Genomic DNA, 21,137 nt, shown 5'->3' with positions numbered 1-21,137 from the left:
GTTATTTTCTTTTTGTTTAGTTTTGTTTTGTTTTGTTCTGTTCTGTTTGAAGGAATTAGGATCTGAAGTCAATTGCACCATATCAACGCCTTATCCAGTGCCATTTCTTTATTGATAAGATCATGTTTATTGTTCCCTGTATTTAATGCAAGAAAAAAAAAATTATTATTATTTGTTCTTTGCTTCACTTCAATCACTTCTTTTTTGTTACTATTGTTCATTCAGTTTCTTTCAATTTCTTTTCGATCACCATTTTTTTTCACAAACCTATTATTTTACTTCAAAGCAAAACTGACCGATTTTTTTTTCCTTGTCTTTTTGTTTTTCTAATCTTTCTCATTATTTTTGTACGACCACCACTGAAAAACTTGGAATGAATGTCTACTTGTTTGTTCTCCACACACAGGATCCGTGCAAATGGTTCAGGTTGCAAAATTATTAGTCAGTTTGCCCATCGACCGGTTGGTTGTGCAGCCAGGGCGGCATCGAAGCCGACGAACTGACGACCAGAAAAAATTTTTGACGACCAAAAACCAGAAAATCCACCCCATCTCATCGCCAGAAATACAGAAATTATCATTTGTTTTCACCCATATCTGCTAGCAATTAGCAAAATTACTTCTTCACGAGTTCATTTGGAAACTCTGGAACTTTATTCTTGTGTCTGAATATTTTTTTTTTTTTATTTTTTTTTTTTTTTTTTTTTTTTTTTTTTTTTTTTTTTTTTTTTTTTAATTTTTTTTCCTTTGCATTCAACAACATTGTTTCCTTGGATGATTGATTATCCCCACTCAACTTTCGAAAGTTCGGGACATTAGTTGTGGTACACATACGAGAAATAACGGAGAGGTTAACAGCTCTTGTTAGAAGTATTTGCTTGTTGAAAGTTTGGAGTATATCCTCAAATAAGCAAATCAGAAGTTGTTCTTCTTAGATTATTATTCTCATTTCAGAAGAGGAATTTCTGTGTTTGCTGATAATTCTGTTTTTAGCAAGTATTTTTCTCTGCTCACACAAAATATTTGAGCCAGATCAAACCACATTCGTCTTGAGTATTTTGATATAGATCAGTATTGCGTTTAGTGGCTTTGACGATTGCAAAATGTCGGGGGCATTCTGGAGATTTGGTAATGATTACCAGGTGATGTCAGCGATCAATAAATTGCTCGACGATATTTCCGACGAAGCCAGAGAATTGAATTATCACCCCTCGGTGGAAGACCAGGATAAAACATTACAAATGACTATAGAAGAAATCGAAGAAGATTCAGATATTGAGGTGTTGGATAAATTGTTAGATCAGCAGGATATTTTGCAAGAATTGTTGAGTTCCAACACCAGATTGATTGACTTTTTGAAGAATTTCAAAATCTTAAATCGATTAGTGGAGCTTGTGATCCTTGATTTCGACGAATATAATAAATTAAAGGCTAGGCAGGAGAAAAAGAAAAAGGAGAGTTTGAAAAACCGTGAAAATGACAACAGTGGCGATGAGACCCTTGATACCCAAGCCGACAATGAGATAAAAGAAAATGATGCTGATACTGTTGTTGTTAAAGAACAGGAAAGTGAAAATGCTAACGAATACAGCTCGTCATCGCTGTCTTCTCCATCGGAGTCAGATGGTAATGTGACTCCTCACAGGTCTGAATCCTCAACCATGGATGATAATTCCCTTTCTTCTTTCCTTGATAGCAACTCTTACTACCATTTAGATGGTACTAATGACGACGACGATGATGAAAATGAGGATCTCAATGATGGTCCCGAGGAGATCTATTCCCGTCGTTGCCAAGTAGCGGCAGAGATTTTGTCTTCTGACATTTGGTCGATCACTGACGCGTTCATCAATTACCCAAGACTTCTTATTAAACTTTGGACGATCCTTGACTCGCAAAAGCCGTTGTCTATGATGAAATCAACCTTTTTCTCGAAAATCAATGAGCATTTGTTGGATATGAAATTGGAAGAATTGGTATCGTATATAATAAATCATGAAAGAAACTTGACAAACCGATTCTTCAATCACATCAACAATCCACAGCTTATGGATTTCTTGTTGAAGTTGATTTCCACTGACAAGTCCAACAATTCGAATGGTATCATTCTATTATTGAAGCGTCAGAAATTTATTCCAAAATTGATTAACTTCCTTAAACCAAAGTACGATAACGCCATTCAAACCTCTGCTGGTGACTTTCTCAAGGCCTTCATCACGATCTCCGGCAACTCTGCTAGTGGTCAAGATGGTAATGGTGCCGCTGACAACTCGCTCATTGGCCCTAATGAGTTGACGAGACAGTTGGTTTCCAAGAAAATGGTCAAAAAGTTGGTCAACAACATGCTTTGTGGTGGCAATTCTTTATCCAACGGGGTTGGTATTGTCATTGAAATTATTCGTAAGAATAATTCTGATTACGATGTTTTCCAGGTGTTATTTATTACCATTGAAACCCATCCTCCACAATTGAGAGATCCTATTTATTTAGGTAATTTGGTCAAAGTGTTTTCGAGAAACATCAAACGTTTCAAAAAGATGCTACTTCATGGAAGTATTCAGCATCCTTTGGACAATCATCAAAAAACTAAGGTCGATACCAGCTTTGGTAAAAAAATTGAACCTTTGGGCTTTGAAAGATTCAAGATTTGTGAATTGGTGGCGGAATTATTGCATTGTTCTAACATGGCTCTATTAAATGAGGCCACGGGAGAAAAGATGGTCAAGGAACGTGATATCGAGCGTGCTAAAGTGTTGAAATCAGAATTTGAAATGTTTGATGAAGTTAGACAAAATTATTTGCAAGAACTTAAATTGAATGGAGATGAGCGTTTGGCTGGGTATATCGAAAACGACACTTTGCCAATTAGTGAAAATGTCTGGGTCGATGCTACTGATTCCGAAGACGAAATCATCAAGGATGATCATAGCCATGAAATCGTGTCTAACATCAATAGATTGAGTATTAACGATGAAGCCAAAGACAGTGCTTCTGTGAAGTCTATTCGTTCGGAACATAACAAGAACAAGAGAGCCAAGGTGAATAAGAACATTAAATCTAAGGAAGGGGTCATTGAATCCGAATCGGATGATGACAGTGATTCTGAAGTGACCAACACTGACTCTGATGATGAAGACACCATGTTGGATGACGATAATGATACTATCACCGATGATGAAGATTCCGAAAATGATAATGATGATGACAGTGATACGGTCTACGAAATTGATTTATCTGACCAAGTCAGTAGCGAGGATGAATTGGATACTAAGATTGCAGGTGATGAATTTACTTTTGATTTTGGTGATTTAATTCAAGCTGATTCCTACAAGAATGAATTCCGCGTCAAAGATCGTCAGTATTACGATGCCGAAGAGAAAAGCATTCGTGATAAGTTTGTGGTGGGAGATCAATTGAAAATCGCATTACAGGACTCGAACATTATTTTGATCATCATTGATTTCTTCTTCAAGTTCCCTTGGAATAACTTCTTGCACAATGTTGTGTACGATATCATTCAACAAATCTTGAATGGTTCAATTGACGTTGGCTTCAACAAGTATTTGATCATCAATTTGTTTTTGAAACAAAGAGGGTTCATTTTGGAGAAAATTCTCCGAGGGTATGAATTTTCCGAGAAATACGAAAAATTGAACAGATCGTTGAGATTGGGGTATATGGGTCATTTAACATTGATTAGTGAAGAAATCGTCAAGTTCTTATCGTTTAGCAATTTGAAGAATTTATTCTGGGAACCACTTGAAGGTCAAGAAAATTTGGATAAAGAATATGAATTTGTCAATAATGGTGAAGAATGGAATAATTATGTTAATAACATATTGATTGAAACAAGAGAGCAATTCAATTCTGTTCTTGGAGGAGGAAGCTTGACTGATGACTATGAAATTGTTGATGATTCAAACGATGCCGATAATAATGATATAGACGACAAAGAAAATGGCCATATTCAACAAGAGAACGATAATGATGACGATGATGATGATGATGATGATGATGACGAAGAAGACGATGATGATGATGACGATGAATATCATGGGAACAATTCTAATGGCGATCACGAAGTTGACAACAACGATGATGAATTTACTCATGATACTGGTAATCACCAAGCTTCCGATGCAAGAACCGAAACTTCTCAAGCGTTCTACTATGATAATTTAGATAAAGACGATGACTATAATCACGAATCCATCAACAGCGATAAAGAACATGAACTAATCAGTGGGTCGGATGCCATTCTAGGTGATACAGATATTTCCAAAAATGATCAATATAAGTGGCATTATTTGGATAAATCGGAATACAATTCCGGTAATGATATCAATGGTGATAGAGATGGTGATGTCGGTGATGCCGATGATGATGATGAATATATTGATCCAAATGATGACGGAAACAATTATGCTAACAACAACAAGGATCTTTATCTGTATTCAAGTATCATCTCTCATACCACCGAAAATGACGCTGATAAGTCCATGGAAGATGAAGACTTGGAAGACTTGGACGTGGATGATGATGTTGATATTGATGATGATGATGAAACTTATGGGTTAAGCAGAAGCAAAAGTAAGGGCGATATGAGCTGGAACGACGATGAGCAGAAAAGATTGTTAACCATGGCCAACTATATTCATAACAATACTGGCGGAAGTGCAGTTGAACATTGATGTGTACTATGAATGTATATTAACGTCAATTTGATTTGGAATTATTAAAAAAAAAATGAGAAACATAAAAAAAAAATTACAAAAACTTCTTTTTAAAAAAAAAAAACAACAAAAAAATAAAAAAATATTAACAAAAAAAAATGTGATGATTGTTCTGATTATTATGAATTCGATATTTTGTTTTTCTTGCTCTATCTAGTTTCTATTGTTGTTGTTTTTTTTTCTTGTCGTTGAACAAGAATGAAGAAGCTCGCCAATACCCTACTACATTTTCATTATACGATTTGTCTTTTTTTGCTATAAATTATAGTTTAATTTATCATATTTTCTCTCTTTATTACTTCTGATTTTGGGGCTTTTTTTTTTTTTTTTTTAATTTCTCTCTTTCTTTTTTTTTTCTTCCTACTTTTTTTTATCTATTTTATTTTTTCAATATGAATTTGCTAAGTATTCCCTGCTAATATATATTATTTTTCTTTATAACCTAATGAGGTAGTAGATGAAAAATGATGCTCACCAATTTTCACAAAAATTGGAAAATTTATTGTGATTGGCAATCGATTGCCAAACCTTGGTGATGTTTATTGAATAACAGTGCATACACAGAATGGGAAGTACTTACATTGAATGAAAGTATATAGATTGTAATGTTTTCAATTAAAAAAAAAAAGAAAATGGGAATGAAGTTCATATAATTGACAAAAGATCTCAACTAGCAGTGTTGAGAAGATAATGATAAAATATGAGGAAATAAAAAAAGAAACCTCCGCGACGGGGAATTGAACCCCGGTCCCCCGCGCGACAAGCGGGGATTCTAGCCACTAAACTATCACGGACTCGTATAATATAGAGATTAATCACTTTCATTTGATGTATTTAAAATTACACGATCCGCCGTTTTGGTATATAGATTTCTATACTCTTTCATTTACATTATATATTGGCGAGAAACGTATTATTCGAGTTAATTTTAGTATATAAAATTAGGCTTTTATATCTAGAATATATGGGATACTTATCGAGGGATTTTCAAGACTTTAAATGGTAATAAAAAGTAATAATAGTGTGGTTAGGCCCAATAAATAATTAAAGCGACAAAAAGCTATAACATAATAATAAATAATGTGGTTTATCAAAGCATAATCATAAAAACAATAAGGATATTTTCTTATTATTGAAGTTTCATCAAGTGTTATTCAGAAGCAAGTCTCGTGGCTCGTTGATAACACCTGTTTTCCATCATTGGATGCGACCATAGAGGAATTGATTTATCGATTAATCTGGCAAATATGAGAAGTTATTTTTGGATTGTATATTTGTTGCTTAATATAGTTATGATTATTTAGTTGTTATCTTTTCTTTTTTCTTCTTTTTTTTGTTAAAAAAAAATAGAGTATGGGCTTTAAGAAAACTGGATCCTTGAATAGTAGATTCTCAACTGAAAGTTCCATTCGGATATTCCAATATATGAAATTTGTGCGATCTCTATGGAATGGAATATGCCTCATTGATTCTCTCACATATCCTTAAAAGTCATCGTTTATCGATTACGTGTATGATTACCAGTAAGGACCATTGATTACTTGGTTAACACGAGGGTATGGTACTGCAACAGTCGCAAGCTGTCACAATTAAATAAAATTTACTAAATATTCTTCCTCGCTTAGATCAGCAGTATTACAAAGAATCATCTCTTACATTTATAATTTAAAAATATGCAATTAATGTAGATTGTTTTTGAAAATTGTAGAATATTTTAAGAAAATTGTTACCACAATTCACATTTTTTGCAATGTCTGCTTATGTATTTTCTGAAGATATAAATAGAGAGAGAGGTGTCTTACGTCTTTCTATTTTCAATACGTACTTTAATATTGATTGTTGTATCCACTCGATGATTCAGGAATAAAGACGCGGGTCTTGAAAGGAACCGAATTCCTTCTAAAGGAATGAAACTACCCTTCATTAAAGAAAGTAGATCGTGCAAGTGTCAATTATTGAATGATGGTCCTGTGGGGTGATTTTTGTGTAGCTCGCTACAACCTGAAATGCACAAATTGCAGGAGTTGAATTGTTATTCAACACGAAAATGAAAGATGAAATAGAATCCAGCTACGAAATCTTAATTCTAGTAATTCATAGAATGGTTATGTAAAAATAGGAATATCCATTCCTTTGATGCAATACTTCAATATTAAGATAAGCAGATAAGTGATTCAAGAAAACAATAAAATTCAAAAATGGATTGAATAAATGAAAAAAAAAGAGTTACGGCAAAAAGTCAGAGAGATAATCAAAAATAATGCTAATTTCTCCTCCACCGAAATTAATTCTGTTGGATTTGGATTGCTCAAACTATGAAATATGTTACAGAGGAAGAATTTTTTTTTTTTTTTTACATAAAGGTAAAGGCCAAGCATGAGTTCGATCAAGTATCAGGATGTATACTTAATTTGAATTATAAACTATACATTATTCAAGTTTTTAATCAATGCTCTTTGTTTTTTGAGGATTCTGAACCAATCTGCCTCACTGATAGTACCACTGCAATCTCCATTTGATGATGCTACCATATTCTTCCTTAAAAACATTAATATCAAACTGCTAAAATCACCTCCGACTCTCCCTAAACTTTGTGAGCAATATATTATCTGCAAAATTAAAGAGTCTTTGGCTTGTCGTTCCTTGACTAGTGGCAAGTTCGCCTGTAATAATTCAATTAATTTTTGGATTATATGTTTTATGAAATCATGAATAAGTTCATCATTATCATTGAATGTGTCTTTTTCATCTTCACTTTCTTCGTTGCTGGTGTCGGTAGCCCCCTTAGCAGTTGATGGATAATATTCATCATCTTCCGAGAAGAGAGATTGATAAGTAAGAATTGAAGTATAACAGTGTTCTCTGATCAATTCCACTACTCTTTTCAAATACTTTTCCACAGAATGGTTCTTCAATGGTTGTAGAACATCCAACTCATTAATAATGAACTGATACCTTGATTGAAAATAGATCCTGCGTAACATTGACCCCGAATTTATTTCCATTAGCGCACCATCAAGTAGCGAACTCAGATTTTCAGAGCCGTCTCCAATTATAGTACCTCCAATCACTTTTTGGTTTGTTGAGTTGAACGGGTAGATTCTTTTCAAGTATGATATTATCTTCACAATGTTAGATTGTTTTAAATCTGTTTTTAGCAATTTCAAAAGCCCGACCAACATCACTTCAATTTCTGCTTTCACTCCATTTTCAATCTTCTTAATAACGTTAACATCTGGGTATCTGATTGATAATCGTCTGGTATAGCTGCTTATTTCCAAAGTTTCATGATAATAACCTGCCTTGACACAGGCGCCAGCCAAAGAAGGGAGCTCTAAAATATCCATGATCAAATCAATTTTGGAAAGTATTGTCGACAGTGATGATTTTGTTTCAAGATTTTTCCGTATTGATTTGAGAGTTTCAAAGTTAATTTTATGATTCAGCAGGTTCTCATCGGAAGCTTGTATATCCAAAGCTAATTCTAATGAATTATTAACATCAGTCAATTGCAAGTTGAAATCTGACTCAAAGTCTACCAATATGTTGTTTAACTGAAATCTCGATTCAACGATATCATTACTTGAATTCACCACCGTTTTTTTCAACTTGTCTTCAATAGAGCTTTGTGCACTGTCTAATTCAGCGATTTCATTGACCAAAAAACTAATTTGATCCTCAGAGTTTTTATCATTGCTCAATATTTTGGAATCACTGTCAAATAAGTCATTTAAATATTTCAATGATAATTCTTTAAATGATTCGTTGTTGTTAATCAATCCAGACACTTCCTTAGGAAAATCGGAGTTCAAAGTGTCAAGCAATAACTGTGAGTTTGAATAGTCACTTCCTAGGGTTGTCATTATAATTGAAGATCTGATACCCTTTGACGACAGTGGAATCTATTGTTGATATATATCATTCAATCACCTTCCAAATATGCAAAGCCAAGTTTAACAGTTTGGACTTTTTGCACAGAAGCCCTGGGTACAGGCTCCAGCATTTTTTGTGTGAAATTGAAAAGTGAGAAAATTGATAAACACCTAGAGACTTAACCAGGTATAAATCTATCTGTTAGTCGTTGTTTCGCTATGGAGGGATTATTTTTCAATGTCGATTTCGGTTACATCGAAGGCTTAGTCAGGGGTTACCGAAATGGTCTTTTGACTCAGGCTCAATATGCCAATTTAACTCAATGTGATACTCTTGATGACTTGAAGTTGCAATTATCTTCTACTGATTATGGTAACTTCTTGGCTAATGTCCCATCACCTTTATCCACCTCAATAATTCAAGAAAAGGCATCTAGTAAATTGTATGATCAATTTAACTACATCAGGAATCAATCAGTTGAGCCTTTAGCCAAATTCATGGACTACATTACTTATGGTTACATGATTGATAACGTTGCATTGATGATCACCGGTACTATCCACGAAAGAGATAGAAGTGAAATATTGGAAAGATGTCATCCATTGGGATGGTTTGACACTTTGCCAGCTTTGAGTGTTGCTACCGATATCGACTCTTTATATACTTCGGTATTGATTGATACTCCTTTGGCGCCATACTTCAAAGACTGTTTGAGTGCTGATGACTTGGATGACTTAAACATTGAAATTATTAGAAACACTCTTTATAAGGCCTATTTGGAAGACTTTTATGAGTTTACCCAAAGAGAATTGCCATACCCAGCTAATGAAACAATGAAAACTTTGTTGGAATTTGAAGCTGACAGAAGATCCATAAATATTGCATTAAACTCTTTTGAGTTGGAATTGTCCACTGAAGACAAAATGAAGTTATTACCTCAATTTGGTAAATTATATCCTGCAGGCATAACAATGTTGGCCAGTGCTGAAGATTTTGAACAGATTAGATCAGTTGTTGAAACCGTTATCGATTACAGAGGTTTTTTTGACAATCTTAACGGAGACAAGACTTTGGAAGATCACTTCTATCAATTAGAGATGGAATTATGTGCTGACGCCTTCTGTCAACAGTTTACCGTTAGTACCATATGGGCTTGGGTCAAATCTAGAGAACAAGAAGTTAGAAATATTACCTGGCTTGCTGAATGTATTGCTCAAAACCAAAAGGAACGTATTAATAATTACATTTGTGTCAACTAATTTTCTATTAGTATTAATTTATTTTTATTCTTATTTTGCTCCTCTCCCTTCCTCAATTTTTATTTCTGTTCCTTTTTTCTTTGTTTTGGTAGTACTTTGAATTGATTAATTTACAAATTTTTAAATATAGGTAAACTTTATGATTCTTGTAGCATTTAGTATAAAGCGAGTATACATAGAAAACAATTGACAGTTGAGACTCATAGAAAATTACCCACAGCAAGAAAATATTTGCCATGACAAGCCAGCAAAGCTAGTAATCGATACAGTCCGTTTGAAGTTATTTTTCACAAATTCACAAACAAACTGTTTATCATCAGCTGCGAAAGGATTCAAATATAGTTGATGAATATCAGATAAGGTTAGCTCAATTATTGGTAGCCCATTATCATCCAATTTTGTACTCACTAGACCATCATTTTCGTCATTGCCGAAAAACTCGTCAACTTCGCTGTCATAAGAACCCTCGCCTCCATGTCTTTGACTTTCATAGTCTTGATCGTCGTTTTTGATAATGTCGTTTATAGTGTCACAGTAATGAGACAAAATTACGTCAAAATGAGCTAATACCAACTCTTTGTTCAACAATTTACCTTTTTTACTAGCAGATGAGGCCGTAGTACTTTCGCTGGTCGCATTTGAAGCAGCTGAGCCAACATTCTTTTTGATATCTTCAAATGACTTATTTTCATCTATTATCCCGTAATTATTAACATTCGAAAGAGATTTAGGGACTCCATAAATCCATGAGTTTAGTAATGAGGCCCACGAGTTATCGGCAGAAAGTTTCCATTCATCAAACATTGATCTGAATAACTCAAAATCCATGCCTGTCTGCAATTTAATAAAACTATTCAAGTCAACGTTTGAGAATTTGATCTCTTTGAAAGAGTGGGTTTTAGAATTGCGATCATAAATATTTTTTTTAAGAATAGGCTTTTTGGTTAAATGATCAAACTCTACCATATAGTCAAACAAATTCATTCTTGTGAAAATAACATCATCTGAGGTGCAAGCTAGGTATCCAGATTTTGATTTACTAAGCTCTTCAAGGGTATCAATATCTTGTAACGAAATATTGTATAGGATTTCTGAGGTTTGAATTTGCTCCTTCAGTTTGAAAGTTTCTGATGAATGATGTATCACCTGGCCTAGGTTCCTGATTAAGGCAGTGTTTAAATTGATTATATTGTCATTCAGTAATACTCCAGCTCTATCAAAATGATTTTTGATTAGAATTCTCTTGTTATTTAGCATATATCTCCACAAGTCATACACGAAAGGACCAGCGTGGTTGAATGTTGTTGCAAAAGAATCATCACTGATATCGTGATTAATTGGTGCTCCATTCGATACACTTTTAGAATCCTTCAAGTATCGTTGAAACATTTCTTTAGATTCTTCGATGAAAACATTTTCATTTATGGTTTCATCATCAATGAATTTGCTTAAAATGGCGTCGAATTGTTCAAGTGCCCGCTTCAAATACTTTGGCTCATCATCCTTATAAAGCAACCCTAGCGAGTACATTTTGATTGTTTGACGATCATTTGAATCAATGTCCTTGTTCATACCATTCTGTCTGAAAATGGCTATTCCATTATAACCTGAATGCAAGAAACGAATAATATCAAACCTAGATTGGTGTAAGCCAGAAGGAAGAGATTTATATTCTAAATTATCATGAATTGAAGAACTTGATTGATACACTGACGAATAACCTTTAGTGACATCGAATTTTGTGATGAATAAAACAGGATCCAATGACATGATTCTCTGCTAATGTTATTATTATTTATATTATTTTTATTATTATTGTTACTGCGGAATCCCTAATGGATGGAGGAGCTGCTAAATAATTTCTATTTAAATCGGAATAGAAATTTCTGTGCTGTAAGTATAATTATGCAGAAATCAGGATGCTGGATGAGTTTTTTGACACATTAAGAGAAAGAAACCCTTTTTTTTGGCAGAAAGAAGAAGAGGAAGGAAATAATGACCAGAGAGACTATCACTATGATACTTAAAGCCACTTATATATATTTATATTAGTCTTTGTGATGTGCATACACAGAGCAGCACACCCACAAAGGAGTGATGAATATCATTCCGGGTAACAGCCTTTATTGAAAAAAAAAATACAGAAATGAAGAAGAAACAAAAACAACAAAAGAACGAATTCTTTCAAACGATCGTTAAATAGCAACTAATTACTAGAAACTGTTGGGCCAAAGATGATAAAAGACCAGCAGAATTTCAAGTCTTTTTCGAAATGGTCTAGCGCCGTCAAGGATTTAGTGGAATCCTCAAAGAACTTGCCTACAGGGTCATCCGACATTGGGTCTATTGAATTGGGATCGAAAGAATTGAAGAAAAGAATTCATGATTTAAGGACCTCCAAGTCAGAAAAAGAGGCTAACTTCACTAAAGCGCATTATTTGTTGGCTGGAAGTGGGATAGTTATTGAGGATCTTGAATCAGAGATCAAATCAGTCGAGTTACAGAACTCGTTAGAGAATTCCATAGTCCCAAGTCACAATGGTGTTGACTTTGACAGTCATTTGAACAACAAGAAAGAGGAAAATATTTTGGCAGCCATCGAGCAATCCTTAACCACTGCATCAAGAGATTTTGATATTTTCATCAACCAAAACATCACCATGGATTGGAGAAAACGTAAACAAGAAATTTATGAATCTTTTGGCTTTGGTTCAAAGTACTTGAAATCTTCCAAAGGGGAAAAGACCAAAGCTTCTTCACTTCCAAAAATGTTTTCTGTATCCTCAAGCTCTTCTTCTGCCAATGTTGAGTCTGAAAATTCAACTCTGCAATTTGCCAACTGGGGTAAGTCAACTATTGGTCATTCAGTACTAGGACCAAGATTAGGTGGTGGTGATTTTAGCGATCTACCAAAGGATACCAAGCTTACGAATGTTAATAGTATATCAATGAGAGAAAAATTTGAAAAATTTGCTGTCATTATCTATGAATTGAATAACTCTCGTCAACAGCTCAAACCTGTGCACATTATCAATAATTTTTATGATGCCACAAAAGATGCCACCGACAGCCGTACAAGGCAAATAAATGAATGCTGGAAAATCTTGAATGGATTGATTGACAAATCGGAGCCTCAAAATTCTTACTTTGACCAATACAATGATTTCAAGAGTAAGAATTCGGCCAACTTAAGAGGCAAAATCATCAAGAATAGTATCAAGTACCTTGAGAGCCAGTTTTTGAAGCACGTAGATGTCATCTACCGCAAAAGAGTGAACAGCGATGATAATTCTGGTGCTAGCACGGATGAAATGGAAAATGGTTTGCCAATTCATTTGAATAAAATCAAATATTATGTCAAGTCGCAGAAAAAAAGATTGTTTGAAAAAGAAGAAATCAAGAGAAGTTTGTTGATGGTTAACGATGTCCCAATCTGGGCGTTAATCTTCTACTTAATCAGAGCTGGCTGCTATACAGAAGCTCTTGAAGTTGCTGAAGAGAGCGCTTCCATTTTTAAGAAAATTGATTCGAATTTTGTTACATACTTGAAGAGCTTTATTGTTTCTACAAAGGATGAAAATAGTCTTGGAAACCACTCATTATCTACATCATTACAAAACTCGATTCAACAAGAGTTCAATACAAATATCAAGAACAATGACTTGGTTGATCCTTACAGATATGCTGTCTACAAAATCATTGGTAAGTGTGATTTGAGCAAGAAGTCTATTCCAAAGATTTTTGCCAGTACTGAAGATTGGTTATGGACTAATTTTATGTTAATCAATGAAAGAAACCAAGATTATTTGGAACTCTCCAAGTATGAATCCTATACTTTGTTTGATTTCCAAAAGAACTTAATTCAATATGGTGCTGCTTACTTCAATGGCAGCTCTAATTTTCCAACATATATCCACGTTTTATTGCTTGGTGGCTTATTTGAGTTGGCAGTTAAATATGCTTTCTCAATTGGTGAACTTGAGGCAGTTCATTTGGCCATTGGATTGGCATACTATGGCCTTTTGAGGATGAGTGATTATGACTCTATCATCAAAAAGAACGGAAATAATGCAAATGAATTAACGGCAACTAACGAAAATGGATTGTATGAAATAAATTACGCAAGATTAATTGGTTACTACACAAGAAGTTTTAGAGTCTCAGACACAATTGTTGCTCTAGAATATCTTTTGTTGATTAACCTTGCTGGAAATAATAAATATTACAAGTTGAGTCTTGAGGCCATAAGGGAATTGGTTATTGAGACTAAGGAATTCAGCATATTATTGGGTACTATTAATAAAGATGGTACTAGATATCCAGGAAGAATTGAAAATCGTCAACAGTTATTGTATGTTGAAAATGAAAAGGATGAAAAATCCGGAACCATCAATAAATCAGATAAGAGTTCATATCTTTACGAAATCATTGAACAAGCTGCCAAGAGAATTGGCGAAGAAGGCAGAGTCTATGATAGTTTGTTATTATACCAATTATCAGAAAATCATGACCAAGTTATCAAGATAATCAATAGATTGTTGGGTGACTTGTTGAGCAGTACTGACATATTCCAACCTATTTCCAAAGAAACAAACGAACAGGAATGCTCTCCTATTGAAATAGGTGAAAAACTTTTGAAGACCTATGAATTAAGCCCATCTTCATTAGAAATTTCTTCTAGCTCCAGAGAAATTTTGAAGAAGTTATTGGATATCGCTAAAATTAAAGAGACTTTTGTCAGTGGAAACTATGAAACTACATTGGGTTTGATAAAAGAACTAGATTTAATCCCAATTCTGACTAAGGAGAATTTAACCTCTATAAGAATGAAGTGTCAAGAGATCAATCAACAACAATTGGATTACAACTTGATGAAGAATGTGGGTAATTTGTTGTTGATTGCTATGAATTGTATCAATCAATTGATCAGCAAATCTGATCAAAGCCAGTTTTTCAATAATGTTAGATTAGCCCAGGTTAACGAGTTAGAAGAAATTGCTAAGCAGATTATGGTATTTGCTGGGATGATACAGTACAAAATGCCAAAGGAAGTATACATCAAATTAACATCTTTGGAGTTAGTTTATAAATGAACGGATTCGCTATTTTTTCTTAAATAATATGTGAATTAAATTAAATAGATTACGTTTTATTTCATTATGGAATTGAAGTATTATCTGTTGCGAATTATTTGGCCTACTGTAAACGAATAATGAATGACAATAACGTAAGTCATGTAAAGTAAAATGTGGATTAAATAAATAAAAAGTAAACAAACAATCTAATCAAAAAAATCATCATCGTCATCATCATCATTATTATTTTTGTTTTCGGAGTCTCTTATAGATTTCTTGACAAACCTTAATCTATAAGCTTCTTTCAAATCATCATCTTCTTGATTCATCAATAGCCGTTCATCGCTGTGCTTAACGGCCTCGATTTCCACAAGAACATTTTCCAAGTCTGCCAACTTAGTGGCATTCCCACCAAGCTGCACCAATGTTATGTATTGTTTGATAACCTGTTTCTTGTGATAGATCAATAATGTAGGACAATTTGATTCTGGGTAGTTTTCAATGGCTCTGGCACCGGGGATTTCCACAAACTTCAACTCTCTGAACTTGTTGGCGAGCTGGATGAATAGGTCCGATAAAAGCCTCGATTGCAATTTGGAGCTTAAGGATAGATGAGCGAACACAAACGTATCCTCACTGGCGTCGGTGATTTCTTCTTGGTACTCGGTTTTGGAAATTGGGTAGACTGATCCAAACTTGGACTTTTCCGTTAATTTCTTGATTTCCGCATACCGTTTCTGCTTATAAATGTTCAAGAAGTCTTCGTCTTCTTCGTCTTCAAGTTCTTCTAATTCATCGAAGTTCTTGTTTTCCAATCTATTGTCATGGGCTTTTTGCACCGCCTCCTGAAGGGCGTCTTCCAATTGCTGAGTTGGTGAGGGTGGTCTTTCAGGAATAATCCCCTTGGCTCTAAGGATGTCATTCCATTCGGTATCTTCTGTTGGGTCGACTTCCACTTGCATCTTTAACTATTTTTTTTTCCAACACCAAATGTGAAAACTTTGGAGATATGGTTATGGTTATCGTTGAGGTGGTTGATTGTGGAAAAAAATTAGGCGCAGGCAATCATGGAACGGGTAAGATCAAAAAATTTCACAACATTAAAATGCTATTGGTTTCTACCACAAAACATCTACAAAGATATGGAAATCAGAATACTTAATGTTTAGGATTATTATATACAAACCTAAAAATTCATATATATATATACAATAGTGGAAAAATGGAAGGGGGAACCACCCCCAAGAATAATAATAATAATAAAAAAAAAAGTAACAACCGTGAGAATCTCTAGCCACCGGCTCTTCTCTTTTCCTTACCTCTTGGTCTGTCCTTAACCTTCATTGTGTTGATATTCTTACCTCTTCTGGTCTTGTAACCCTTGGCCAATTGACCCCATGGAGAAACAGTCAACTTGTGAGACTTCTTCTTACCTCTACCACCACCATGAGGATGGTCACATTTGTTCATGGCAAGACCACGAACGGTTGGTCTCCAACCTCTCCATCTTGATCTACCAGCTTTACCCAATTTCAAATGTCTGTGTTCAACATTAGACACAACACCCAAAGTAGCACAGGAATCCAAAGCAACGTATCTAAGTTCACCAGATTTCAACTTGATGATGGCTCTCTTCTTGTCAGGCAATTTTTGCATGACTCTCCCATAAGACCCAGCGGCTCTACAGAATTTAGCTGGACCAATTTTGCTAGCACCAATACTATGAACGATAGCACCAATTGGAATCATATCAATTGGCAAACAGTTACCCTTTTGACATGTTCTAGTAGACAAAATAGCAGGATCAATCTTCCCACCCATTTCTTCCATCAATTCTTTTGGAATACCGGCTCTAAAAGATTCAATGATATCACCACTTCTCGAGCCATCTGGCGCAAGAATATACGATATGTTTCCAGAGTTTTTATGCTTAATCAACGCGACGTGAGAGGTTCTGTTCGGATCGTACTCGATTCTCAAAATTTCAGCTGGACCCGGTTCAGATCTTTGGAAATCAAGTATTCTCACTCTTCTTTTATGCCCACCACCTCTATGTCTAACAGTAATCTTACCCGAGTGGTTTCTACCACCATTTTGTTTCTTTGGGGTCGTCAAAGGTCTGTATGGTTTGCCCTTCCAAAGATGTTCAAAAATTGGGGCTCTGTACCATCTGATACCTGGAGAAACTGGCTTGTATTTTCTCATCTTGATAAGTTTCCCGTTGTTCCTTTTTTCTTGGATGATTCTGTCCTGTCTTTCCAATTCAGTCAAATCGGTGGTATCAGGAACAATCTTGATGGTTTGGACGTTTATGCTCTCAGCAGGTGGAGCATCGACCGTGGTGGCGAGACATCTCACGAGCAGCAGCTGTGCTTGCAAGCCTGTGAGTCTGCCGAGACCAGTCAAGCCTGCAATAGAACTGGCTAATCTGAACATCTTCAGTGATATATAGTTTTCCAAAAAGGCCCAACTTGATTGATCGGCTAATGAATTTTCACTTTGTTGGAGAAAAATGGGAAATTTTTTGTGCACGAGAACGTTTACCCGGTGTAGCTGAAGTATACCACCAGCGCGGAGAGTACAATGTCCCTTACCAAAATCGCCAATTGTCATTATCATTTATGGAAACAAATTGTGGTCTTTTATTAACTGTCTTATTTTACTTTCAACAGAAAAAGTGATAGAAAGAAAAAAATATTAAACAATAATAGGGAAGCTGGTAAAAAAAAAAAATATTCTTTTATAAAACTGTGGAAATAAAAATCAAAAAAAAGAGTAACAATGATACACACGAGAAGTTAAAGACCAACATCAAAAAATAATAATAATGCCTAATTAGCAATCTTTTCTCTCATTGAGCCCAAGAATTCTCTGTAACTAGCGGTGTTGTTAGATCTATCTTCAACCAATTCACTCAAGGCCCACATTCTCAAAGCCACAAGTTCTCTGGCATTAGCTTGGTTGACTGGTTCACTAGCAGAACCGCCTCTAACAACGTACAAGTTTTGCCAAGTAATAGAAGAAAAGTCTTCTCTGATTTTACCAATAATATTTCTTATTCTTTCGTTGAATTCTGAACCTTCAACAACCGGTAACTCGGTCTTGCCGATAGCGATTTGGTATATGTCTGGAATACCAAAGACATCTTCAGTCAATTGAGGAACGGCATCACCACCAACCCACAAGAACAATTCACTGGAGTTATCGATCAAGTACAAACCATAGCTTTGCAAGGAAGAGGCAGTGTCGTTGATTCCGGCAGGCATGACAATTTCACCACTAGTAGCGGTTTCACCGTCTTCAACAACAGCAGGCAAACCAGCCTCATCTGGCATATCATGTAAAGAGTAAATGGTTGGGTAAATGCTTTTAATCAATTTTGGAATTGGAGCAGATGACAACAAGTTCAAGCCTGCAGATCTGTGGTCAGATGGAACTCTACCAGTTCTTAAACCAATATGTTTTTGCAAAGAGTGCAACAATAATGGCAACATCTTGAGATTTGTGGATAGCTGTAAAGGAGATGCAGTACCATAATTACCAGATACCAATTCCTTTTTGTAGACGGTCAAAATATCCAACAAATATTTGTTCAACAAATCTCTTGCGTCCTGTAAGGATGACGATAATACCTTTTCGACAGCCTTATGGGTGTAGTAGCTGGCGATTGCCAATTGATCGGCAGACGCATAGACTTCATTGATATTTACGGTGGTTGGGATGGTCAAAGTCAACACTCTGATTCTTCTTTCACCAAAAGAGGTAGTATGTAAGACAGCAGCTTGTAAAGCAACAGTTGGCTTAGTGATATGTTCTTCAATAGACATTTCAATGACGTAAGATTGGTCTCTTGGGAAAGTTGGGAAAGAACACAAATCACTTGATCTGTTGAAGAAATTACCGTAGAATGCAGACATTCTAAGACCATTTGAACCTCTAACTCTCAAGACAGCTTCAAGACTGATATCCATAGACAAGTGAGCAGACAATTCTTTTGAGAATTTTGTGACATCTTCTTCCTTGGCTGCAGACCAAGCTGGGTAGAAATGTGTTTGACCAGCGGTATATCTTGGCAAATTGGACAAGGAAGCAACATCTTGATAACTTGATGAAGCCAAGAACATATCCACAGTCACTTGTGATTTATTACACTCAACAGCAAATGACTTGTAGAAAGCGTTCGCACTAGTCAATAAAGCTGAGGCTTCCTTTGGTTTACCGGTAACAGATTCTTCATCTCTGACCTTCAATTGACCGAGGCCAACATTTGGTAAAGTAGAAGAAACAACCACAATTTTACCACCTAAGGACTGAACCAACTTGTGAGCTGATTTTAAAGCAGGACCTAACGCGAACTTGATCTCGTTGTTTTGGATAAACATGTTATTCATGTTATTCAATAATTTTTCGACATTCGAACGCGCCTGGCTTAAATTAACCAATAACCCTTCAGGAATAGGCAAAAATGGTTCTTCCAAATCAGAAACAACAAGCATTTCTGGTTCAGATTCTTCTTCTTCCTCTTCGTCTTCTCCTTCTTTTTCACCACCTTCAGTGTCGGTCTTTTCTTTTGAGTTTGGAATGTTGAAGAAATGCAAAGAAGAATCGACGGCCATGATGGCAATTCTGGTTCTACCGTCCTTATTTGGAATTCTATCTAAACTTTCCAAAATGGTTCTGGCAGCAGTAGCTAATAAGCCGGAGGCAACTGCTTGTTTAGTAACTTCTAACACAAACACGTATACTAACGGTTGAGGAGGCCTAACCATATATTCAGATGGCGCAACAAAGTCAACCACCCCGTAGTTCAATTCACTTCTTTCAAATCTGTTTAATTGTTGACCAGTGGCTCCATTATAATCGAAGCCAGTTGGAGTATCGTTCAACAAATTACAGAAATTACATCTCCATCTTCTGCCACTTTCGACAAATGAGATAAATGGATTGATGTAGGAACGACAACGACGACAACGAGAAATTAATGTGTCAGAAACAACCGGTATAGGCTTTTCAGAATCGTGCAAACTTATGTATGGTCTAACCACAACGGCCAATGGCAATTTGGTTTTCTTTAATAAAGAGTTGGTGGTTGGAATAGAATTCATGGTTGATCTAAAATATTCATAACTGGCATTTGATTCTGGATTTTGAGTGACCGAAGCATTTTGTGGTAAAACAATTGGAGGTGGAGGCAAGGACAAATCACTGATTGGTGGAGGCAATTCTCTCAATAAATCGGTTGGATATAATTGATTGTTAGATCCAACCCCAACAGGAGCTCCTTGGAAACCAAACCCACCAATAGGTTGTGGTTGGTTATCGGAGTATTGTTGTTGAGCTGGAGCACCAGCAGCAGGAGGAATACCACCGTAAGGAGAACCAGCTGCTCCACCGATATTCATTTGTTGGAATGCTTGAGTAGCTTGGTCGACATTTGCTCCGTAAGCTGGCTGTTGTACGCCACCGGCCGGTTGAAAATATGAGACCCCGCCTGGAGCATTAGGAGTACCAGCAGCAGCACCTGGATACCCCGGGGTACCAGCTGGAGTGATCACACTTGGACCAGCTGGGGCTCCACCGTAAGCAGGATTGGTAGGTTGGCCAGAGTAACCCACGCCGCTAGCGGCAGGAGGTACGCCAGCAGCGCCATATTGAGGTTGGAAAGCTGGTGCTTGTTGTTGGTAATCATACCCAGTTTTTGGGTACGCTCTTCTCTTGTGGGACATGGTTATATAATTGACAAAATAAGTGGTTGGCCAACACGAGATCAACTTTTTTCAGCCCAATTAAACATTCAAGTCAAATCAGTGAGTTGTTAATTTCACCGCTGCCCTCCCAAATTTTTAGTGGCACCCGGCCGTAGTAAGAGCGCCCACAAGCGGGTTACACACAAAACATCATCACTCTCTAAAACAAGCTATAGTTTTTTATTTGATCAACCCATTTGGTAGGGATCAACCTTTCCCCTTCAATACTATTATTTCCTTGTATGTTCTAAAGTCCGAGTGTGAGTCAAGCTCAGTTTTTCTGGAAGGTTTCCAATTTATGTTTATATATATATAGAAAGTATGAATAAGAAGAGACTAGAAAAGCTTCTGTTATGACTCGTTTCTTTTGATGGAACAGTCGTAAGGCTTTCTAGGGGCTGGCTTGGCAGGCTTTCATAAACTGAGCTGTATTGAGATGGGTGATTTATTA

At 35.8% G+C, this 21,137-nt stretch overlaps 8 protein-coding genes across 8 annotated transcripts; 3 read left to right on the top strand and 5 right to left on the bottom strand. All coding sequences in view use genetic code 12, as the record gives it.

Moving 5' to 3' along the window:
- Nucleotides 1-1,102: 1,102 nt before the first annotated feature.
- On the top strand, nt 1,103-4,690 carry DASC09_005860 (Sap190 protein; the record flags this gene model as incomplete). Its single annotated transcript, XM_064994189.1, has 1 exon — nt 1,103-4,690. The coding sequence occupies one exon, from the start codon at nt 1,103-1,105 to the stop codon at nt 4,688-4,690; it is 3,588 nt and encodes a 1,195-aa protein (XP_064850261.1).
- Nucleotides 4,691-7,155: 2,465 nt separating this feature from the next.
- DASC09_005850 (Golgi transport complex subunit COG8) lies at nt 7,156-8,595 on the bottom strand (the record flags this gene model as incomplete). Its single annotated transcript, XM_064994188.1, has 1 exon — nt 7,156-8,595. One exon carries the CDS (start codon nt 8,593-8,595, stop codon nt 7,156-7,158), a length of 1,440 nt encoding a protein of 479 aa, XP_064850260.1.
- A 228-nt stretch (nt 8,596-8,823) lies between these two features.
- Nucleotides 8,824-9,864, top strand: VMA6 (H(+)-transporting V0 sector ATPase subunit d; the record flags this gene model as incomplete). Its single annotated transcript, XM_064994187.1, has 1 exon — nt 8,824-9,864. One exon carries the CDS (start codon nt 8,824-8,826, stop codon nt 9,862-9,864), a length of 1,041 nt encoding a protein of 346 aa, XP_064850259.1.
- A 210-nt stretch (nt 9,865-10,074) lies between these two features.
- ANR2 (Anr2p) lies at nt 10,075-11,634 on the bottom strand (the record flags this gene model as incomplete). Its single annotated transcript, XM_064994186.1, has 1 exon — nt 10,075-11,634. The coding sequence occupies one exon, from the start codon at nt 11,632-11,634 to the stop codon at nt 10,075-10,077; it is 1,560 nt and encodes a 519-aa protein (XP_064850258.1).
- A 464-nt stretch (nt 11,635-12,098) lies between these two features.
- On the top strand, nt 12,099-14,957 carry NIC96 (linker nucleoporin NIC96; the record flags this gene model as incomplete). Its single annotated transcript, XM_064994185.1, has 1 exon — nt 12,099-14,957. One exon carries the CDS (start codon nt 12,099-12,101, stop codon nt 14,955-14,957), a length of 2,859 nt encoding a protein of 952 aa, XP_064850257.1.
- A 188-nt stretch (nt 14,958-15,145) lies between these two features.
- On the bottom strand, nt 15,146-15,901 carry PLP2 (Plp2p; the record flags this gene model as incomplete). The annotated part of the gene is made up of 1 exon (XM_064994184.1): nt 15,146-15,901. The coding sequence occupies one exon, from the start codon at nt 15,899-15,901 to the stop codon at nt 15,146-15,148; it is 756 nt and encodes a 251-aa protein (XP_064850256.1).
- A 328-nt stretch (nt 15,902-16,229) lies between these two features.
- On the bottom strand, nt 16,230-17,375 carry RML2 (mitochondrial 54S ribosomal protein uL2m RML2; the record flags this gene model as incomplete). The annotated part of the gene is made up of 1 exon (XM_064994183.1): nt 16,230-17,375. The coding sequence occupies one exon, from the start codon at nt 17,373-17,375 to the stop codon at nt 16,230-16,232; it is 1,146 nt and encodes a 381-aa protein (XP_064850255.1).
- A 395-nt stretch (nt 17,376-17,770) lies between these two features.
- Nucleotides 17,771-20,665, bottom strand: DASC09_005790 (COPII subunit; the record flags this gene model as incomplete). Its single annotated transcript, XM_064994182.1, has 1 exon — nt 17,771-20,665. One exon carries the CDS (start codon nt 20,663-20,665, stop codon nt 17,771-17,773), a length of 2,895 nt encoding a protein of 964 aa, XP_064850254.1.
- Nucleotides 20,666-21,137: the final 472 nt, after the last annotated feature.

The sequence above is a fragment of the Saccharomycopsis crataegensis genome (assembly GCF_037102585.1).
Source record: "Saccharomycopsis crataegensis DNA, jcf7180000000072, whole genome shotgun sequence".
NCBI classification, from domain to species: Eukaryota; Fungi; Ascomycota; class Saccharomycetes; order Ascoideales; family Saccharomycopsidaceae; genus Saccharomycopsis; species Saccharomycopsis crataegensis.
This window is presented reverse-complemented; position numbering and strand designations above follow the sequence as displayed.